This window comes from Scyliorhinus torazame, chromosome 17 (assembly GCF_047496885.1).
Source record: "Scyliorhinus torazame isolate Kashiwa2021f chromosome 17, sScyTor2.1, whole genome shotgun sequence".
Lineage (NCBI taxonomy): Eukaryota > Metazoa > Chordata > Chondrichthyes > Carcharhiniformes > Scyliorhinidae > Scyliorhinus > Scyliorhinus torazame.
The window spans coordinates 74,301,994-74,322,614 of record NC_092723.1 but is presented as its reverse complement, the minus strand read 5'-3'; the positions used below and the strand labels follow the sequence as shown (position 1 = coordinate 74,322,614).

At 50.2% G+C, this 20,621-nt stretch overlaps 1 protein-coding gene across 1 annotated transcript in view; it reads right to left on the bottom strand.

The window, feature by feature from the left end:
• Positions 1–20,621, bottom strand: part of sycp1 (synaptonemal complex protein 1) — a 755,262-nt gene that overhangs the window by 582,327 nt on the left and 152,314 nt on the right. Inside the window, exon 8 of the mRNA XM_072479793.1 lies at positions 3,950–4,008. Coding sequence (XP_072335894.1) covers positions 3,950–4,008 — 59 coding nt within the window. The remainder of the gene's footprint in view (positions 1–3,949; positions 4,009–20,621) is intronic.

Below are 20,621 nucleotides of genomic sequence, written 5' to 3'. Positions count from 1 at the left end.
ATTGAAAAGTACTTGGAACTCAATGACAATGGGGAGGTTCAGGTGGGAGTGGTCTGGGAGGCATTGAAGGCGGTGGTTAGGGGGGAGCTGATATCAATAAGGACACATAAAGGGAAGCAGGAGAGTAAGGAACGGGAGCGGTTGTTGCAAGAACTTTTGAGGGTGGACAGACAGTATGCGGAAGCACCGGAGGAGGGACTGTATAGGGAAAGGCAAAGGCTGCATGTGGAATTTGACTTGCTGACCACAGGCACTGCAGAGGCACAATGGAGGAAGGCGCAGGGTGTACAGTATGAATATGGAGAGAAGGCGAGCAGATTGCTGGCACACCAATTGAGGAAAAGGGGAGCAGCGAGGGAAATAGGGGGGGTGAGAGACGAAGATGGAGAGACGGAGCGGGGAGCGGAGAGAGTGAATGAAGTGTTCAAGACATTTTATAAAAAATTGTATGAAGCTCAACCCCCGGATGGGAGGGAGAGAATGATGGAGTTTTTGGATCGGCTGGAAATTCCCAAGGTGGAAGAGCAGGAAAGGATGGGATTGGGAGCACAGATCACGGTAGAAGAAGTGGTGAAAGGAATTAGGAACATGCAGACGGGAAAGGCCCCGGGACCGGACGGATTCCCAGTTGAATTTTACAGAAAATATTTGGACTTGCTCGCCCCGCTACTGACGAGGACCTTCAACGAGGCAAAGGAAAGGGGACAACTGCCCCCGACTATGTCAGAAGCAACGATATCGCTTCTTTTAAAGAAGGAAAAGGATCCGCTACAATGCGGGTCCTACAGACCAATCTCCCTCCTCAATGTAGATGCCAAGGTCTTGGCCAAGGTAATGGCAATGAGAATAGAGGAATGTGTCCCGGGGGTGGTTCATGAAGACCAAACTGGGTTTGTGAAGGGGAGACAGCTGAACACGAACATACGGAGGTTGTTAGGCGTAATGATGATGGCCCCACCAGAGGGTGAAACGGAGATAGTAGTGGCGATGGATGCCGAGAAAGCATTTGATAGAGTGGAGTGGGATTATCTGTGGGAGGTGTTGAGGAGATTTGGGTTCGGAGAGGGGTATGTTAGATGGGTGCAGCTGTTGTATAGGGCCCCAGTGGCGAGTGTGGTCACGAATGGACGGGGATCGGCATATTTTCGGCTCCACAGAGGGACAAGGCAGGGATGTCCTCTGTCCCCATTACTGTTTGCACTGGCGATTGAGCCCCTGGCGATAGCGCTGAGAGGTTCCAAGGGATGGAGGGGAATACTTAGGGGAGGAGAAGAACACCGGGTATCTTTATATGCGGATGATCTGCTACTATATGTGGCGGATCCAGCGGAGGGGATGCCAGAAATAATGCGGATACTTGGGGAGTTTGGGGATTTTTCAGGGTATAAATTGAACATGGGAAAGAGTGAGCTGTTTGTGGTGCATCCAGGGGAGCAGAGTAGAGAAATAGAAGACCTACCGTTGAGGAAGGTAACAAGAGACTTTCGTTACCTGGGGATCCAGATAGCTAAGAATTGGGGCACATTGCACAGGCTAAATTTGACGCGGTTGGTGGAACAGATGGAGGAAGATTTCAAGAGATGGGACATGGTAGCATTGTCAATGGCAGGGAGGGTGCAGGCAGTTAAGATGGTGGTCCTCCCGAGATTCCTTTTTGTGTTTCAGTGTCTCCCGGTGGTGATCACGAAGGCTTTTTTCAAAAGGATAGAAAAGAGTATTATGGGTTTTGTTTGGGCCGGGAAGACTCCGAGAGTGAGGAAGGGATTCTTACAGCGTAGTAGGGATAGGGGGGGGCTGGCACTACCGAGCCTAAGTGAGTATTATTGGGCCGCTAATATTTCAATGGTGAGTAAGTGGATGGGAGAGGAGGAAGGAGCGGCGTGGAAGAGATTAGAGAGGGCGTCCTGTAGGGGGACCAGCCTGCAGGCTATGGTGACAGCCCCATTGCCGTTCTCACCAAGGAACTATACCACGAGTCCGGTGGTGGTAGCTACACTGAAGATTTGGGGACAGTGGAGACGACATAGGGGAAAGACCGGAGCACTGGGGGGGTCCCCGATAAGAAACAACCATAGGTTTGCCCCGGGGGGAATGGATGGGGGATATGGAATGTGGCAAAGAGCAGGTATAACGCAATTGAAAGATCTATTTGTGGATGGGAAGTTTGCGAGTCTGGGAGCGCTGACCGAGAAATATGGGTTGCCCCAAGGGAATGCATTCAGGTACATGCAATTGAGGGCTTTTGCGAGGCAGCAGGTGAGGGAATTCCCGCAGCTCCCGACACAAGAGGTGCAGGACAGAGTCATCTCAAAGAAATGGGTGGGGGACGGTAAGGTGTCGGATATATATAGGGAATTGAGAGACGAAGGGGAGACTATGATGGACGAACTAAAAGGGAAATGGGAAGAAGAGCTAGGGGAGGAGATTGAGGAGGGGATGTGGGCAGATGCCCTAAACAGGGTAAACTCGTCGTCCTCGTGCGCCAGGCTAAGCCTGATTCAGTTTAAGGTATTACACAGGGCACATATGACTGGAACACGGCTCAGTAAATTTTTTGGGGTGGAGGATAGGTGTGCGAGGTGCTCGAGAAGCCCAGCGAATCATACCCATATGTTTTGGTCATGCCCGGCACTACAGGGGTTTTGGATGGGGGTGACAAAGGTGCTTTCGAAAGTAGTAGGAGTCCAGGTCGAACCAAGCTGGGGGTTGGCTATATTTGGGGTTGCACAAGAGCCGGGAGTGCAGGAGGCGAAAGAGGCCGATGTTTTGGCCTTTGCGTCCCTAGTAGCCCGGCGCAGAATATTGCTAATGTGGAAAGAAGCCAAGCCCCCGGGGGTGGAGACCTGGATAAATGATATGGCGGGGTTCATAAAGTTAGAGCGGATTAAGTTCGTCCTAAGGGGGTCGGCTCAAGGGTTTACAAGGCGGTGGCAACCGTTCGTCGAATATCTTGCGGAAAGATAGATAGGGGAGAACAAAGAAGGCAGCAGCAGCAGCCCAGAACTTGGGGGGTGGGGGGTGGGGGGGGGGGGGGGGGGGGTGGCCTGAGACAAGGCAGTTGCCAATTAGGGCTAGTTTTTATTTTTGTTATTTAATATTTATTTATTTGTTGTTGTTTTCTTTTGTTCTTGTTTAAATAAAAAAGGTCATTATTATCTGTATTGTTATAATGTTGTGTAAAGGATGCACAATGTACTGTGTTGGTTGACCAAAAATTTTCAATAAAATATTATTTAAAAAAAAAAAGAAATGTGTGATAATGACCAAATGTTTTTGTGGTTTTTTTGTAATATAAATTTAGTGTACCCAATTCATTTTTTCCAATTAAGGGGCAATTTAGAGTGGCCCTCCACCTACTCTGCACATTTTTGAGCTGTGGGGGCGAAACCCACACAAACACGGGGAGAATGTGGAAACTTCACACGGACAGTGACCCAGAACCGGGATCAAACGTGGGATCTCGGCGCTGTGAGGCAGCAATGCTAACCACTGCGCCACCGATCTGCCCTGTTTTTGTGTTATGACTAAAAGATAAATATTGGTCAAGGCAGTGAGGATAGCTTCCCTGCTCTTCTTCAAAAGTGCCATGGCATATTTTACATCCATCTGAGTGAACAGGGTGTCAATGTCTGAAAGATGGTACCTTCAGCAGTAGCATTCCCTCAGTAGTGAATTAGAGTGTTAGCCTAGATTTGTGTTCAGGCTTCTGGAATGATGAAAACCCATAACCTTCTGACTCAGAGACAAATAAGCTATCAATTGAGTGTGGCTGTCATTACAACGTAAGTGAAAGCCAACTGTCTGCATTTCTCTTGTTCTGCCAATGTAAGACATAGGAAGGCAAATGGTCAGTGCCAGGCTTAACAACTCAGTTATAAAATACATTGGCTGACTTATCATTAACCGAACCACAGAATTGTTTGACTAATTTTGAGAAAATATCACTGACCTCAATATTTTCTGCATTTTCAACATACAGTCGCCGTGTTTCATCTCTTTCTGCTTCATCTAAAATAAATGAGGATAATGTTCAACATGGACTAAGATCTGCTTACAGTCAGATAAAATGATGAAGTGTAAACAGAAAATACTGGAAATACCTAGCAGGTCAGGCAGCATCTATAGACAGCAAAGCATAGGCTGGGATTTTCCACCACTGCTGGGGCCAGGAAATCTCACATATAAAAGTTAACAGGCTGAATTTTTAACCTTAGGAACCTGCTGCCAAAGGTGGTCAGGGGTGTCTGGCAGCAGCTCAGGAACCTGAATTCTTTGAGGAGTGGGCTTTATCCTAGCTGTTGTCTCAGCCACAGTATTCCTCCTTCTTCAGGGTTTCCTGAACAATCAGTGTGGGTGTTATAACATCCTGCACTGATCAATGGAAGGATTTATATTTAAAGAGAACATGATGGACGTCAAAATAGCTATATTCTACACAGCTGCCAGGCACATCAGAAAGCAGAAGGCTGAAAGAAAGGGGGTGGTAGGAAGGCTGTCCCTATTCCCTGGCACATCCATGCAGGTTCTGCTGTTGGCTGTGAATAGAAGTACTGTTTACCACAGACAAGTTGAAGAGTCCAGTCTCTCAAACAAGTAGTTTTCGATGGAAGTGGCCAAGGACGTGAGCAGCAAGAATGTGCACCCTTGAACCTGGATAGTGTCTCGACTGGTGTCAAACTTTCAGGTGCGAACCCCACCACTCTGACTTCCTCAGTATTTCTTTCAAGGCGCTCCTCAGACCAACACATCTTGTGGCTCCACTGACTACTCTGTCACAAGACATCACCTCACGTCCCTATCTGAACAACCAACACTGACACTTTTGAGTGACCAATTCTTTTTTTCCAATTAACACACCACACCACACAATAAATGACAGATGCGACCAAAACAAAGTGCACAAATTTCTCAATAACCCATCCAGACATCAGTAACACTGAGAAACCAATCTCAGTGAAACCATGAGCTGGATTCTCCAGTTACGGACGGCGAAATCACGTTCGGCGAACAGCCAGAGAATCCACGTTTCCAAACAAATAGTGGCGCCGTCGTTTTTTCCGATGCTCCACCCCCTCTAAAGCAGCGTACTTGGGAGTTCGCCGCACCACGTATCAATGGCCTCAGGACATTGTCTGAGGCTCGCCCCCCCCGATGTTCAGCCCCGACCAGCCGAGTTCCCAACGACGTGGGTCTCTCATGGTCTTATCTGTCGGGAACTCAGCGTGGTGACTGCACTCAGTCCAGCACTGCCACTGTCAGGGGAGGGCCGATTCGCGGGCGGAGGGACATTATTCGGGGCTGTTCCGGGGGCGCGAGCTGGTCAAAGGGGGTGCACTATTTCGCGGGCCGTGTCCGCGGACTGCGTCCGCCATCTGGCACGGCGCCGCCGCTGCAGGCCGCCACCATGCGCAAGCGAGGCCACGGACCCAGCAATTCTCCGGGGCATACCGACATAGCCGGGTGCTCGACGCTGCTGTCCTGTTAGCCCCTAGCAGAACGGGGAATCAGTGGCTGTTTTGGGCCAGTTTTTCTGGCATAAAACACCACTGTTGCCACACCAGCGTGGGGACATAGCCCCACAATCGGAGAATCCAGCCCTCTGCTCTTTCACAAGTGATTCCAGTCTTCAACTTTCAAGACTACGACTTTTAAATCTCTCCAAACTTCGTTCCAACTTGGACAGATTCAACGACAGCCCAGCTCATAGGGTTCCCCCACTCATCTCCCAAGAGTCCACTCGCCTGGATTCCTGAGTAAGCACCAACTCACAAGCATAATTTCAGATCTTGGGGGTACTGAGTAGAACACTACCGCTCAAAAAGAAGGCAACACTGAGTCACCCAACTTCAGCCTTCTTAGATCTTCAGGGTTTCTCCAGAACCCACTTCATTTACCAGTAAGAAGTCTTATAGCACCAGGTTAAAGTTCAACAAGTTTGTTTCGAATCACTAGCATTTGGAGCGCAGCTCCTTCCTCAGGTGATTCACCGAAGTGTTCAACCTGGTGTTGTAGGACTTCTTACTGTGCCCACCCAAGTCCAACGCTGGCATCTCCATTTCATTTACCAGGGCTTCTCTTGAGCCCAAGTCTGCTCCGACATCCCTTTTTCTAATTGGATCGTATTTATCTGCTCCTCTCTTGAACCAAATTGGGACTTCTTCCTGTCGCTGTCCTCCTCTGGGACTCTTGTTTACAGACCTATCCCTGTACCCTCTCCCTTTGCAACCTCTCTCCATCCTCACTCCATGTCCCCTGTCTGGGACATGTTTTCTCAAAGGTACTCGGCTCTCAGCCACCTGACCCTGTTTTTGTGCCGTTTCTTTATGCGCAAGAGCACTGGACCCAAAAAACCCTTGAGAATGCCAATCTGCGCTTGTGTATCCCATTCTCAGTCTGCGCATGCTCAAAAGCTCCCAAATTCAACAAGGTCTGAAGTTCTCAACCTCCACACTCACTAACGATGTAGGTTTAGATTTCATAACAACACGCAGAAGCCCTGTGAGCTCAAACCTTTCACATAAACAGGGCAGCAACTGAGCAATTTCACTCTTTAAATTTCAATGAGCAATAAATCCCCATTGTGCTCTCATGTTGCTGACACAGACAAGTTAACGTCATGTGCAGGGTTAAAGGCAGAATTAATTGGCTCTGAACGTACTTAAAAACCCAACATCACCATAGATGTTTCTTGTATGACTCTCAAAGAGCTCAGGTAAAAAGCCAGAAGTGAGCAGGATCATAGAGGTGGTACAGCACAGAAAAGGACCTTCAGCCCATCATGACTGCATCAGTCAAAAACAACCACCAAATCTCATTTTCCAGCCTGTATGCCTTGGCATCTCAAACACACATCACACTACTTCGTAAATATTATGAGGGTCTTTGCTCTAATACCGCCCCCACCCACTTTCAAGCAAGGAGATCCGACACACACCACCTCTGGGTGTAAACGCTTTTCCTCACATCTGGGGTGGCACGGTGGCTCAGTGGTTAGCACTGCTGCCTCACAGCTCCAAGGACACAGGTTCAATTCCAGCGTTGGGTGATTGTGTGGAGTTTGCACTTTCTCCCCGGTCTGCGTGGGTTTCCTCCGGGTGTTCCGATTTCCTCGCACAGTCCAAAGATGTGCAGTTTACAGAGATTGGCCAAGCTAAATTGCCGCTTAGTGTCTAAAAGATTAGTTGGGATTATTGTGTCATGGGGATAGGATGGAGACATGGACCTAAATAAGTGCTCTTTCCAAGGCCGGTGCAGACCCTCCTTCTGCACTGTAGGGATTCTATGATTCGATGATGCCCTCTAAACCTCTTACGCCTTACCTTAAATTTATGCCTCCTGGCTGTAATGTGAGAGTACCTTTAAGAAATGGGTGTTTATAAATGGGTGTGTATATAAATATCTGGAGTGAGAGTACCTTTAAGAAATGGGTGTTTACTACTGCAGTGATGTCAGAGAGTGGGTGGAGCTGGGCTGTCTGTCACCTTTTTACTTTCGTTTTAGGCTGTTTGCTGCAGGGTGTGTTTTAGTTTTGTTTTCAGTGTTGGAGCTGAAGCCAGACAGAGCAGGTGTACTGTTGATCTCTCTGCCATGAAAAGAATATCTCTTGATCATTTGGTGAATTCAGAATTATAAATGTTCTCAGTAGTGAATGTAAACCTAATGTGCTTCTGTTAAAAGGTGTTTCTTTTGTCTTCTGGGTGTTGTTTGGGAAGTTATTAAGAATTACTTAGTGTTGTATTCTTTGGGGGTTGTATTTGAATTGATGGTTGCTAAGATGTTCACTGTATGTTTTAAAAAGGTTAACTTGAGCTCACAGGATAAACATTGTTTTAATTTAAAAGTACTGTAAAGCTCTGTTTGCACCATATCTGTTGAATGGACCGTGTGCTCCCCATAACCACAATCTATTAAAAGTCGTGGGTCAGGTGAACTCCATGATACACTTTGGTGTTTTCTAAACCCTGGCCGATAACATTGATCCTTTCACCAAGGGGAAAAGTTGAGTTCCGTCTATCAATGTCCGTCACCTCAATCATGTCCCCCTTCAGTCTTCACTGCTCCAAGGTAAACAACCGCTGTCTTTCCAATCTTTCTTCATAACTAAAATTCTTCAACCCAGGCAACATCCTTGTAAATCTAAATAATTTATACAAGCCACAAACAGCAAAGACTCCAACAATGATCCCTGCAGGACCCCACTGGGTACAGGCTCCCAGTTAGAAAAATACCCCATGACCATCATCCTGCCACTCAGCCAATTCTGGATCCAATTTGCCAAATTTCCTTGGATCTCATGGATTCTTCTCTTCGCTATCAATCTCCCCCATGGGACCTTAGTAAAAGCCTTGCTGAAGTCCGAGTCGATTACGTCAAAAGGCATTTCTACACACCTAGTCATCTCTTCGAAAAATTCAATCACACATGATCTCCCCTTAACAAAACCATGCTATTCTTGATTAATCCTTGCCTCTCTAAATACAGATTAAGTCCGTCTCTCAGAATTTCTTCCTATAGTTTCCCCAAAATGGAAATGCCGGTGCTGGACTGGGGTGTGCACAGTAAAAAGTCTTACACCAGGTTAAAGTCCAACAGTTTCCTTTGGAATCACTAACTCCGAAAACTAGTGATTCCAATCAGCTACGGAGGCAGGCCGGAGCCGGGGAAGATAAAGAAGGCGTTTAGGGATTATTATAAGGAGGTGTACAGGGCGGGCCCAGAGGGGGTGAAGAGGTGGACATAGGACGGTTCTTAGGCCAACTGGAGTTTCCACAGTGGCAGATGCTAGAGAAGCCCTGGGGCTGGCGGAGATATTGGACAGAAAAAGCGCGGGAGCTGAGAGTCGGAGCGGAGATTTAAAAAACGCGGGAGCTGCTAGTTGGAGCGGAGATTTTAAAATATCGCTGCCTAGTTTCGGGAGCCATTCGGAGGAGGAGGAGCAGTCTCTGTCAGGGAGAGAACCTGAGAACATCTAAGACCCTCAAAAGGTAAGTAAGTGATTTTTACTCATTTTTACTTTTATTACCTTTTCAAATTGTGTGTGTGGGGGGGGGGGAAACTGAAGTGACATCACAGAAAAGCTGTGACCTGAGTGGCTGGTTGGGAATCTACATTAAATTAAAAAAATTAAGCATTGGTAACTAATTAAACATAATTACTTAATTATAATTTAGAGGGGTATCTAAGCCAGAGATCGGAGAGTACTATATTTAGCTTTCACATTTATAGTAGAAATCAATGCTAGGAAACAGATAGTTAACAGTAACTTTAAATTTTTTAAAAAACATTTTTTTACTTTTAATTTTAATTTACTAATTAATTGGCGCAATATCAGTTAGAGGGGGGCTGTGCTCTGACTGTGAGATGTGGCAGGTCCGGGAGGCTTCCAGCGTCCCGGATGGCTTCATCTGCAGAAAGTGCACCCAACTGGAGCTCCTCACAGACCGCATGGTTCGGTTGGAGCAGCAATTGGATGCACTTAGGAGCATGCAGGTGGCGGAAAGCGTCACAGATCGCAGTTATATAAATGTGGTCACACCCAAGGTGCAGGCAGAGAAATGGGTGACCACCAGAAAGGGGAGGCAGTCAGTGCAGGAATCCCCTGTGGTTGTCCCCCTCTCGAACAGGTATACCCCTTTGGATACTGTCGGGGGGGATATACTATCAGGGGAAAACAGCAGCAGCCAGAGCAGTGGCACCACGGCTGGCTCTGACGTTCAGAAGGGAGGGTCAAAGCGCAGAAGAGCAATAGTAATAGGGGACTCTATAGTCAGGGGCATAGATAGGCGCTTCTGTGGACGTGAAAGATACTCCAGGGTGGTATGTTGCCTCCCTGGTGCCAGGGTCCAGGATGTCTCCGAACGGGTAGAGGGCATCCTGAAGGGGGAGGGCAAATAGGCAGAGGTCCTTGTACATATTGGTACTAACGACATAGGCAGGAAGGGGCATGAGGTCCTGCAGCAAGAGTTCAGGGAACTAGGCAGAAAGTTAAATGACAGGACCTCTAGGGTTGTAATCTCGGGATTACTCCCTGTGCCACGTGCCAGTGAGGCTCAAAATAGGAAGATAGAGCAGCTAAACACGTGGCTAAACAGCTGGTGTAGGAGGGAGGGTTTCTGTTATCTGGACCACTGGGAGCTCTTCCGGGGCAGGTGTGACCTATATAAGGACGGGTTGCATCTAAACTGGAGAGGCATAAATATCCTGGCCGCGAGGTTTGCTAGTGTCACACGGGAGGGTTTAAACTAGTATGGCAGGGGGGTGGGCATGGGAGCAATAGGTCAGAAGGTGAGAGCATTGAGGGAGAACTAGGGAATAGGGACAGTGTGGCTCTGAGGCAGAGCAGACAGGGAGAAGTTGCTGAACACAGCGGGTCTGGTGGCCTGAAGTGCATATGTTTTAATGCAAGAAGTATTACGGGTAAGGCAGATGAACTTAGAGCTTGGATTAGTACTTGGAACTATGATGTTGTTGCCATTACAGAGACCTGGTTGAGGGAAGGGCAGGATTGGCAGCTAAACGTTCCAGGATTTAGATGTTTCAGGCGGGATAGAGGGGGATGTAAAAGGGGTGGCCGAGTTGCGCTACTGGTTAGGGAGAATATCACAGCTGTACTACGGGAGGACACCTCAGAGGGCAGTGAGGCTATATGGGTAGAGATCAGGAATAAGAAGGGTGCAGTCACAATGTTGGGGGTTTACTACAGGCCTCCTAACAGCCAGCGGGAGATAGAGGAGCAGATAGGTAGACAGATTTTGGAAAAGAGTAAAAACAACAGGGTTGTGGTGATGGGAGACTTCAACTTCCCCAATATTGACTGGGACTCACTTACTGCCAGGGGCTTAGACGGGGCAGAGCTTGTAAGGAGCATCCAGGAGGGCTTCTTAAAACAATATGTAGACAGTCCAACTAGGGAAGGAGCGGTACTGGACCTGGTATTGGGGAATAAGCCCGGCCAGGTGGTAGAAGTTTCAGTAGGGGAGCATTTCGGGAACAGTGACCACAATTCAGTAAGTTTTAAAGTGCTGGTGGACAAGGATAAGAGTGGTCCTAGGATGATTGTGCTAAATTGGGGGAAGGCTATTTATAACAATATTAGGTGGGAGCTGAAGAACCTAGATTGGGGGCGGATGTTTGAGGGCAAATCAACATCTGACATGTGGGAGGCTTTCAAGTGGCAGTTGAAAGGAATTCAGGACCGGCATGTTCCTGTGAGGAAGAAGGATAAATACGGCAATTTTCTGGAACCTTGGATAACAAGAGATATTGTAGGCCTCGGCAAAAAGAAAAAGGAGGCATTTGTCAGGGCTAAAAGGCTGGGAACAGACGAAGCCTGTGTGGAATACAAGGAAAGTAGGAAGGAACTTAAGCAAGGAGTCAGGAGGGCTAGAAGGGGTCACGAAAAGGCATTGGCAAATAGGGTTAGGGAAAATTCCAAAGCTTTTTACACATACATAAAAAGCAAGAGGGTAGCCAGGGAAAGGGTTGGCCCACTGAAGGAAAGGCAAGGGAATCTATGTGTGGAGCCAGAGGAAATGGGTGAGGTACTAAATGAATACTTTGCATCAGTATTCACCAAAGAGAAGGAATTGGTAGATGTTGAGTCTGGAGAAGGGTGTGTAGATAGCTTGGGTCACATTGAGATCCAAAAAGACGAGGTGTTGGGCGTCTTAAAAAATATTAAGGTAGATAAGTCCCCAGGGCCTGATGAGATCTACCCCAGAATACTGAAGGAGGCTGGAGAGGACATTGCTGAGGCCTTGACAGAAATCTTTGGATCCTCACTGTCTTCAGGTGATGTCCCGGAGGACTGGAGAATAGCCAATGTTGTTCCTCTATTTAAGAAGGGTAGCAAGGATAATCCCGGGAACTACAGGCCGGTGAGCCTTACTTCAGTGGTAGGGAAATTACTGGAGAGAATTCTTCGAGACAGGATCTACTCCCATTTGGAAGCAAATGGACGAATTAGTGAGAGGCAGCATGGTTTTGTGAAGGGGAGGTCGTGTCTCACTAACTTGATAGAGTTTTTCGAGGAGGTCACAAAGATGATTGATGCAGGTAGGGCAGTGGATGTTGTCCATCTGGACTTCAGTAAGGCCTTTGACAAGGTCCCTCATGGTAGACGAGTACAAAAGGTGAAGTCACACGGGATCAGGGGTGAGCTGGCAAGGTAGATACAGAACTGGCTAGGTCATAGAAGGCAGAGAGTAGCAATGGAAGGATGCTTTTCTCATTGGAGGGCTGTGACCAGTGGTGTTCCGCAGGGATCAGTGCTGGGACCTTTGCAGTTTGTAGTATATATAAATGATTTGGAGGAAAATGTAACTGGTCTGATTAGTAAGTTTGCAGACGACACAAAGGTTGGTGGAATTGCGGATCGCGATGAGGACTGTCAGAGGATACAGCAGGATTTAGATCATTTGGAGACTTGGGCAGAGAGATGGCAGATGGAGTTTAATCCGGACAAATGTGAGGTAATGCATTTTGGAAGGTCTAATGCAGGTAGGGAATATACAGTGAATGGTAGAACCCTCAAGAGTATTGAAAGTCAGAGAGATCTAGGTGTACAGGTCCACAGGTCACTGAAAGGGGCAACACAGGTGGAGAAGGTCGTCAAGAAGGCATACGGCATGCTTGCCTTCATTGGCCGGGGCATTGACTATAAGAATTGGCAAGTCATGTTGCAGCTGTATAGAACCTTAGTTAGGCCACACTTGGAGTATAGTGTTCAATTCTGGTCACCACACTATCAGAAGGATGTAGAGGCTTTAAAGAGGGTGCAGAAGAGATTTACCAGAATGTTGCCTAGTATGGAGGTCATTAGCTATGAGGAGCGGTTGAATAAACTCGGTTTGTTCTCACTGGAACGACGGAGGTTGAGGGGCGACCTGATCAGAGGTCTACAAAATTATGAGGGGCATAGACAGAGTGGATAGTCAGAGGCTTTTCCCCAGGGTAGAGGGGTCAATTACAATGGGGCATAGGTTTAAGGTGAGAGGGGCAAGGTTTAGAGTAGATGTACGAGGCAAGTTTTTTACGCAGAGGGTAGTGGGTGCCTGGAACTCGCTACCGGAGGAGGTGGTGGAAGCAGGGACGATAGTGACATTTAAGGGGCAACTTGACAAATACATGAATAGGATGGGAATAGAGGGATACGGACCCAGGAAGTGTAGAAGATTGTAGTTTAGTCGGGCAGCATGGTCGGCACGGGCTTGGAGGGCCGAAGGGCCTGTTCCTGTGCTGTACATTTCTTTGTTCTTTGTTCTTTTGACAGTATAAGGGATATGAAGTCGGGGAAGGCCCCGGGGCCCGATAGCTACTCGGCAAAGTTGCACCAGGAGTTTGCGACGGACATGGCACCCCACCACATATGTTGGGGCATTGAATGAGGCGTTGGAGAAGGGAGGACTGCTCCAGAAGATGACGCAGGCAACAATCACGTTAATACCAAAAAAGAGTAAGGACCCGTTGGAATGTGGGTCGAACAGACTCATATTGTTGTTATATACAGACGTGAAAGTGATGGCTAAGTTGGTGGCGGGAAGAATGGAAGGTTGTGTCCCGGGAGTGGTTGTGGAAGACCAAACAGGCTTCGTAAAGGGCAGGCAGCGTTCCAGCAATATAAGGAGGCTGTTAAATGTGATCATGACCCCTTCGGGAGCACAGGTACTGGAGTAGTGGTGCCCATGGATGAGAAGAAAGCTTTCAATCGGGTAGAGTGGCGGTACCTGTTTCAGGTCTTGGAAAGGTTTGGGTTTGGGCCGAAGATCATGGGATAGGTGCGCCTGTTATAGGTAGCACAAGGGAGGATTTCCGGTGGCGGCGATGTGCTGAGCGGATGCACATCAGGTGGTTCTCCTCCCAAACGAACCCAACAGAGGAAATTTATCGACAATTTTGGCTTAAAAAGCCCACCAAAACCCAGACAAAGGCGAAAGACGCAAGAAAGGAATATGCCTGGCAATAACAAACAAAGAGGGGACGGTGAGATTGTGGTAGTCTGTGTTAGGGTTACGGTACCTAGTAATGCCGGAATACCATTGGTGGAGAATGGACTTGTTCCCATTGGATAAGCTTGCATGTTAGCTCCACCCTGCAAGGCGGGGTATAAGAGCCCGTGCCGCCCCAGCAGCTTTCTTCTCTACCTGCGCTGCTGGGGGAAACATCTATCGTATTAAAGCCTTCGATTGTCTCCAATCTCGTTTGAGGTTATTGATTGTGCATCAATTTAATACGCTAGATTTAAAAGAATGGAGCTCCGAATCAAGCTAGAGTGTCTGCAACTCAGCCCCCACGCGGTAAACTCAGCGGCAACCTTCAAGCACTGGCTGTCGTGTTTCAACAGATATCTCGGAACGGCCGAAAACACATCCACGGGAGAACAGAAACTGCAAGTCCTGCACTCGAGCGTGCCCAGAAATCTACACCCTCATCGAGGACGCGGACGATTTCGATGCAGCAATGGAGCTGCTGAAAGGACATTATATTCGCCCTGTAAACCAGGTCTCTGCCCGACATCTGCTGGCGACAAGGCGACAAATCCCTGGGGAATCGCTGGAAGAATTCTACTGTGCGCTCCTGGTGTTGGGGAGAAACTGCAGCTGCCCGTAAGTTTCGGCGAGCGACCACACAGAACTATTGATCTGGGACGCTTTCGTTGCAGGTATGCAGGTCCTCCCAAATCCGCCAGCGATTGCTGGAGAAAGACACACTAGGAGGCACGGGCCTTTGCCGGCTCCCTGGATGTGGCCTCCCGAAACGCCTGCGCTTATGTCCCCGACCGCGCGGCAGCCCCCTGGGCAGCTTGGAACCCCCCTGCGGCCGACCGCAAGGCATATCCCATCCCCCCACAAGCTTGTGCTGCAAGACGGCCTGGCAACCCCGGTGGGCCGCGCTGCTAATTTTGCGGGCAAGCCAAGAACCCCCAACAGCGCTGTCCGGCCCGTGCATCCAACTGCAAGGGATGCGGTAAAAAGGGCCACTTCGTGGCGGTATGCCAGGCCCGGGCGGTCGCTGCGGTCTCCGGTGGCGAATGCGGACCGCCACCACAATCCTCTCCACGGTCCCCATGCGGCCAGTGGACGCTGCCATCTTCCTCCTCCAGGGCCACGTGCGGCCTCCGGGCGCCGCCATCTTGTCCCGCGGACGCCACGTGCGATGGATGGGTGTCACCATTTTGTACACCCCCAGCCATGTGCGACCAATGGGTGCCGCCATCTTGGATGGACTCCCAGAACCCCAGCTCGGCTGACCACACACCGCCCGAAGAAAACATTCAACTGCTGCCACGAGTAGTCTTGGTGACCCTGGACCAGTCTCGGCCCCGAACACGATCGACTGCAACGACGATGGTGCTTATCAATGGGCATGAAACGTCCTGCCTAATCGACTCTGGGAGCATGGAGAGCTTCATACACCCCAACACGGCAAGACGCTGTTCTCTCCCCGTCCACCCCGTTAATCAAAAAATCTCCCTGGCTTCTGGATCTCACTCAGTAGAGATCCAGGGGTTTTATATAGCTAACCTCACAGTCCAAGGAAGGGAGTTCAAAAACTACCGACTCTACTTCCTTCCCCACCTCTGCGCGGCCACACTCCTTGGGTTGGATTTTCAGTGCAACCTCCAAAGTCTAACTTTCAAATTTGGCGGCCCTATAACCCCCCTCACTGTCTGCAGCCTCGTGATCCTCAAGGTCGATCCGCCTTCCCTGTTTGCGAACCTCACCCCGGATTGCAAACCCGCCGCCACCAGGAGCAGACAGTATAGTGCCCAGGAATGGATTTTTATTGTGTCAGAAGTCCAACGGTTACTGAAGGAAGGTGTCATTGAGGCTGGCAACAGCCCCTGGAGAGATCAAGTAGTGGTTGTGAAGACCGGGGAGAAGCATAGAATGGTCATCGACTAGTCAGACCATCAACAGGTTTACACAGATCGACGCGTACCCTCTGCCCCGCATATCCGACCTGGTCAACAGGATCGCGCATTACATGGTGTTCTCCACGGTGGATCTTAAGTCCACCTACCACCAGTTCCCCATCCGCACTAGTGACCGCAAATACACTGCCTTCGAAGCAGATGGGCGGCTCTACCACTTCTTAAGGGTTCCCTTCGGTGTCACCAACGGGGTCTCGGTCTTCCAACGAGAGATGGACCGAATGGTTGACCGGTACGGTTTGCGGGCCACATTCCCGTACCTCGATAACGTCATCATCTGCGGCCACGACCAGCAGGGCCACGACACCAACCTCTGAAAATTCCTCCAAAACGCAAAAATCCTTAACCTAACGTATAACAAGGATAAATGCGTGTTTAGCACCGACCGCCTAGCCATCCTCGGCTACGTAGTGCGTAATGGAGTGGTAGGCCCCAACCCTGAACGCATGCGCCCCCTTATGGAGTTTCCCCTCCCGCACTGCTCCAAGGCCCTGAAGCGCTGCCTAGGTTTTTTTTCCTACTATGCCCAGTGGGTCCCCAACTATGCGGAAAAGGCCCATCCATTGATCCAATCCAGCTTTTCCCCTGTCGATAGAGGCCCACCAGGCCTTCAGCTGCATCAACGCAGACATTGCAAAGGCCACGATGCATGCCATCGACGAGTCACTCCCCTTCCAGGCCGAGAGCGACCTGTCCGACGTAGCTCTGGCGGCCACCCTGAACCAAGCGGGCAGACCCGTGGCCTTCTTCTCACGCACCCTCCATGCTTCAGAAATCCGCCATTCCTCAGTCGAAAAGGAGGCCCAGGCCATAGTAGAAGCTGTGCGACATTGGAGGCATTACCTAACCGGCAGGAGATTCACTTTCCTCACTGACCAACGGTCGGTTGCCTTCATGTTCGATAATGCACAGCGGGCCAAGATAAAAAACGACAAGATCTTACGGTGGAGGATCAAACTCTCCACCTACAACAATGAGATCTTGTATCGTCCCGAGAAGCTAAACGAGCCTCCTGATGCCCTATCACGCGGCACATGTGCCAATGCACAAGTGGACCGCCTCCGAGCCCTCCACGAGGACCTCTGCCACCCGGGGGTCACTCGATGTTTCCACTTCATCAAGACCCGCAACCTGCCCTACTCCATCGAGGAGGTCACGACAGCCACCAGGAATTTCCAAATCTGCGCGGAGAGCAAGCCGCACTTCTACAGGCCAGAGAAAGCGCACCTGATAAAGGCTTCCCGTCCCTTTGAACGCCTCAGTATGGATTTCAAAGGCCCCCTCCCCTCCACGTACTTCCTGAACATGATCGACGAGTATTCCCTGTTCCAATTTGCCATCCCCTGCCCTGACATGACCGCAACCACCGTCATAAAAGCTCTCCATAGTATCTTTACGCTGTTTGGTTTCCCCGCCTACATACACAGTGATAGGGGGTCCTCCTTTATGAGCGACGAACTACGTCAATTCCTGCTCAGCAAGGACATTGCCTCGAGCAGGACGACCAGTTACAACCCCCGGGGAAACGGACAGGTAGAGAGGGAGAACAGAACGGTCTGGAAGACCGTCTACTGGCCCTGCGGTCCAGGAATCTCCCAGTCTCCCGCTGGCAGGAAGTCCTCCCGGATGCCCTCCACTCCATCCAGTCACTGCTGTGTACCACGACCAACCAAACACCTCACGAACGTTTCCTTGTCTTCCCCTCTTTCCCCACTCCCACACAGAGGGACGAATGGAGAAGCGTGCTGAAAAGGGAGTTGAAATCCATTAAGGGGGCGATCAGGACGGAGCTCCACATGATGATGAAGGAGGTGATGTCGGAGGCGACAAATGAAATGCAGCGAGCCTGGGAAGGAAGGTGGAGGACCAGGAAAACAGGTCCAGATGGCAGAACGTCAGAATAGTGGGCTTGCCAGAGGGGATAGAGGGTAAAGACCCAATGAGCTACATCACCCAAATGCTGGGCAAGCTAGTGGGGAGGGAGGACTTTGCAAACCCCCCAGAAATGAAAAAGGCACACAGGTCGCTTCGGCCCAGGCCCAAAGCCGGGGAGCAGCCCAAGGCGATTATCGCGAAGCTGCACCGGTTCCAGGACTGGAAAAAAATCTTAACGTGGACCCGTCAGATGAAATCAAGCTCGTGGGAAGGGAATAAGGTAAGGGTGTACCAGGACATTGGGGCGGACCTAGGAAAAAAGAGGGAAGAGTTCAACAGAGCGAAATCAGCACTCCACAAAAGTGGGGTACGATTTGGGATGTTCTTCCCGGTCAGACTCTGGGTAACATTCAAGGGCACGGAACTGTACTTTAACACCCAGCGGAGTCTGATGAGTTTGTTAAATCGAATAAATTGGGGGAGGAACAATCACAACAATGATGAAAGCTGCAAGGGCGGAAAATAGGATTGAAACGAAGAGCGGAGGACAGACCGCAAACAGAGACAATCCCACAAACTTTATGCGTATGTTTTTGTTTTACGCGGGACGGTGTAGCCTCGTTTTCGGTCTCGTCTCTTCCCTCAAAGTGATGAGAGGGAGCAGAGCAAGGGGAGCAAGAGTGAGAAAAGTAGACAAGAGGGTGAGATAAGGGGTGGAAGGAGGAAGGTAAAGCAGGGCAAGAGCTGGGCAAGTACTGGGAGGGGAGCCACCATGCTGCCGAGGAGGGCCAACACAGGAGGGCAGAAAGAAAGGAGGGTGCGCCTGGCACAAAGAGGTGGGGTGGATGGGGCAGAAGGGAGGGAAGAATACAGGGGCAGCATAGGACAAAAAAGAAGCAAAGGGAAGGTTGAGGTAGAGAAACAGAACGGACACAGGCCTCGGCAGGCATGGAGCAGGGTGAGGAACCAAGATGGCACCACAAACAGCCACTCGGGAGGGCATCTGGGCCAAGGGAGACCCCGAAGTGCAGGGGTGCATCCACATAGTTGCCGGCCATATTGGGTGCCCCCTGGACAATGGGAAACCCCGGAGCGCTGGGGCCCGACCTCATGGTGAGAGCGGCGACCGCAGCCATTTTGGACGGCCCCCTAACAAAGGGAAACCCTGGAGTACAGGGGCTCGTCTAACAGGTAAGTATGCGTGACCCCCGAGGACCGGGGGAGTCAGAAGCCCCCCACCAAGATTGTTACCTGGAACGTAAGGTGACTCAACGGCCCACTGTAAAGATCCAGAGTCTCGCCCACCTAAGAATCCGAAAAGCAGACATAATCTACTTACAAGAGACGCACCTGATGGAGAAGGACCGACTGCTGGTAAGGAAGGGCTGGGTGGGACAGACTTACCACTCATGTTACGGGACGAGGGCAAGGGGAGTAACAATACTAATCAACACGAGGACGAGGTTTACAGAAACCAAGACAGTTACGAACCCAGGGGGACGGTACGTCATGGTCAGCAGTGTCCTGGAAGGTGCACAGGTCATACTGGTAAATGTGTACGCTCCCAACTCGGACAACACACACCGACTGATTATGGGGGGGGGGCGACTTTAACTGCATGCAGGACCCACAAACCGACCGATCAAACCCCAGAACAGGGAAAAAGACTGTCTAGGGAACGAGCAGCTTTCATGGAGCAGATGGGGCACTGGACTCATGGAGGTCCCTGCACCCAGGAGAAAAGGAATTCTCAAACTTTTCACAAGTGCACAAGGTGTACACCCATATCGACTTCTTTGCAGTGGTAAATCGGTGCTTCCAGGGATCATCCGCACTTGTCATCTTCGACCACGCTCCACACTACATGGATGTGAGGTTGGAGACAGGCCGTGCCCAGCACCCCACATGGAGGCTGGACGCGGACCACCTGGCCGACAAGGCCTTCTGGCAAAAAAACATCACAGGCCATAGGCAATTATGAAGTAACAAAACGGGAGGTCTCACCCGACACGTTTTGGGAGGCACTGAAGGCCGTGATTAGAGGAGGGATCATAGCCTACAAGGCAAGCAGAGACATGGAAGAGAGGGCGGACTAGAGGATTCCATTCTGGAAGTCGACAGAAAATACTCCAAGGCCCCGACCGTAGAGCTGCTGGAGAAGAAAAAGCTGCAAATAGACTTTAACCAGCTATCCACCAGGAAAGTCGTGTACCAACTCCGCCAGACACGGGGGCCTACTACGAACATGGAGACCAGGCTGTTCGCCTATTGGCTCCCCAGCTGAGAAAGCAGGCAGCCACGAGGGAAATAGCGCAGGTAAAGGATAGCAGAGGCAGACTGGTAACAGAACCAAATGAGGTCAATCGGGCATTTGAGACCTTCTACCGGGGACTGTACACCTCCGAGCCCCCAACGGGACGCGGGGATGAAACAGTTCCTAGATGGACTGGAACTCCCAGTTGTGGGGGAAGACAGAAGGGGGGAGCTGGAAGCACCAGTAGATCTGGGAGAAATCATGGAGAGCATCAGCTCCATGCAGGCAGGGAAGGCATGGGACCCAACGGGTTCCCGACGGACTTCTACAAAACATTTGCGCCAGCCCAGGCCCCGCACCTAAGGGCATGTTCAATGGCAAGAGGATTTTTCTGCGCCCCACACCAGCGCAGGCCACAATTTCACTGATACCCAAAAAAGATAAAGCCCGAGGAATATAGACCCATTTCACTGCTGAATGTGGATGCGAAAATACTCACAAAGGTCCTGGCCAAAAGGCTGGAGGACTGCGTGCCGGAGGTGGTTGCAGAGGACCAGACGG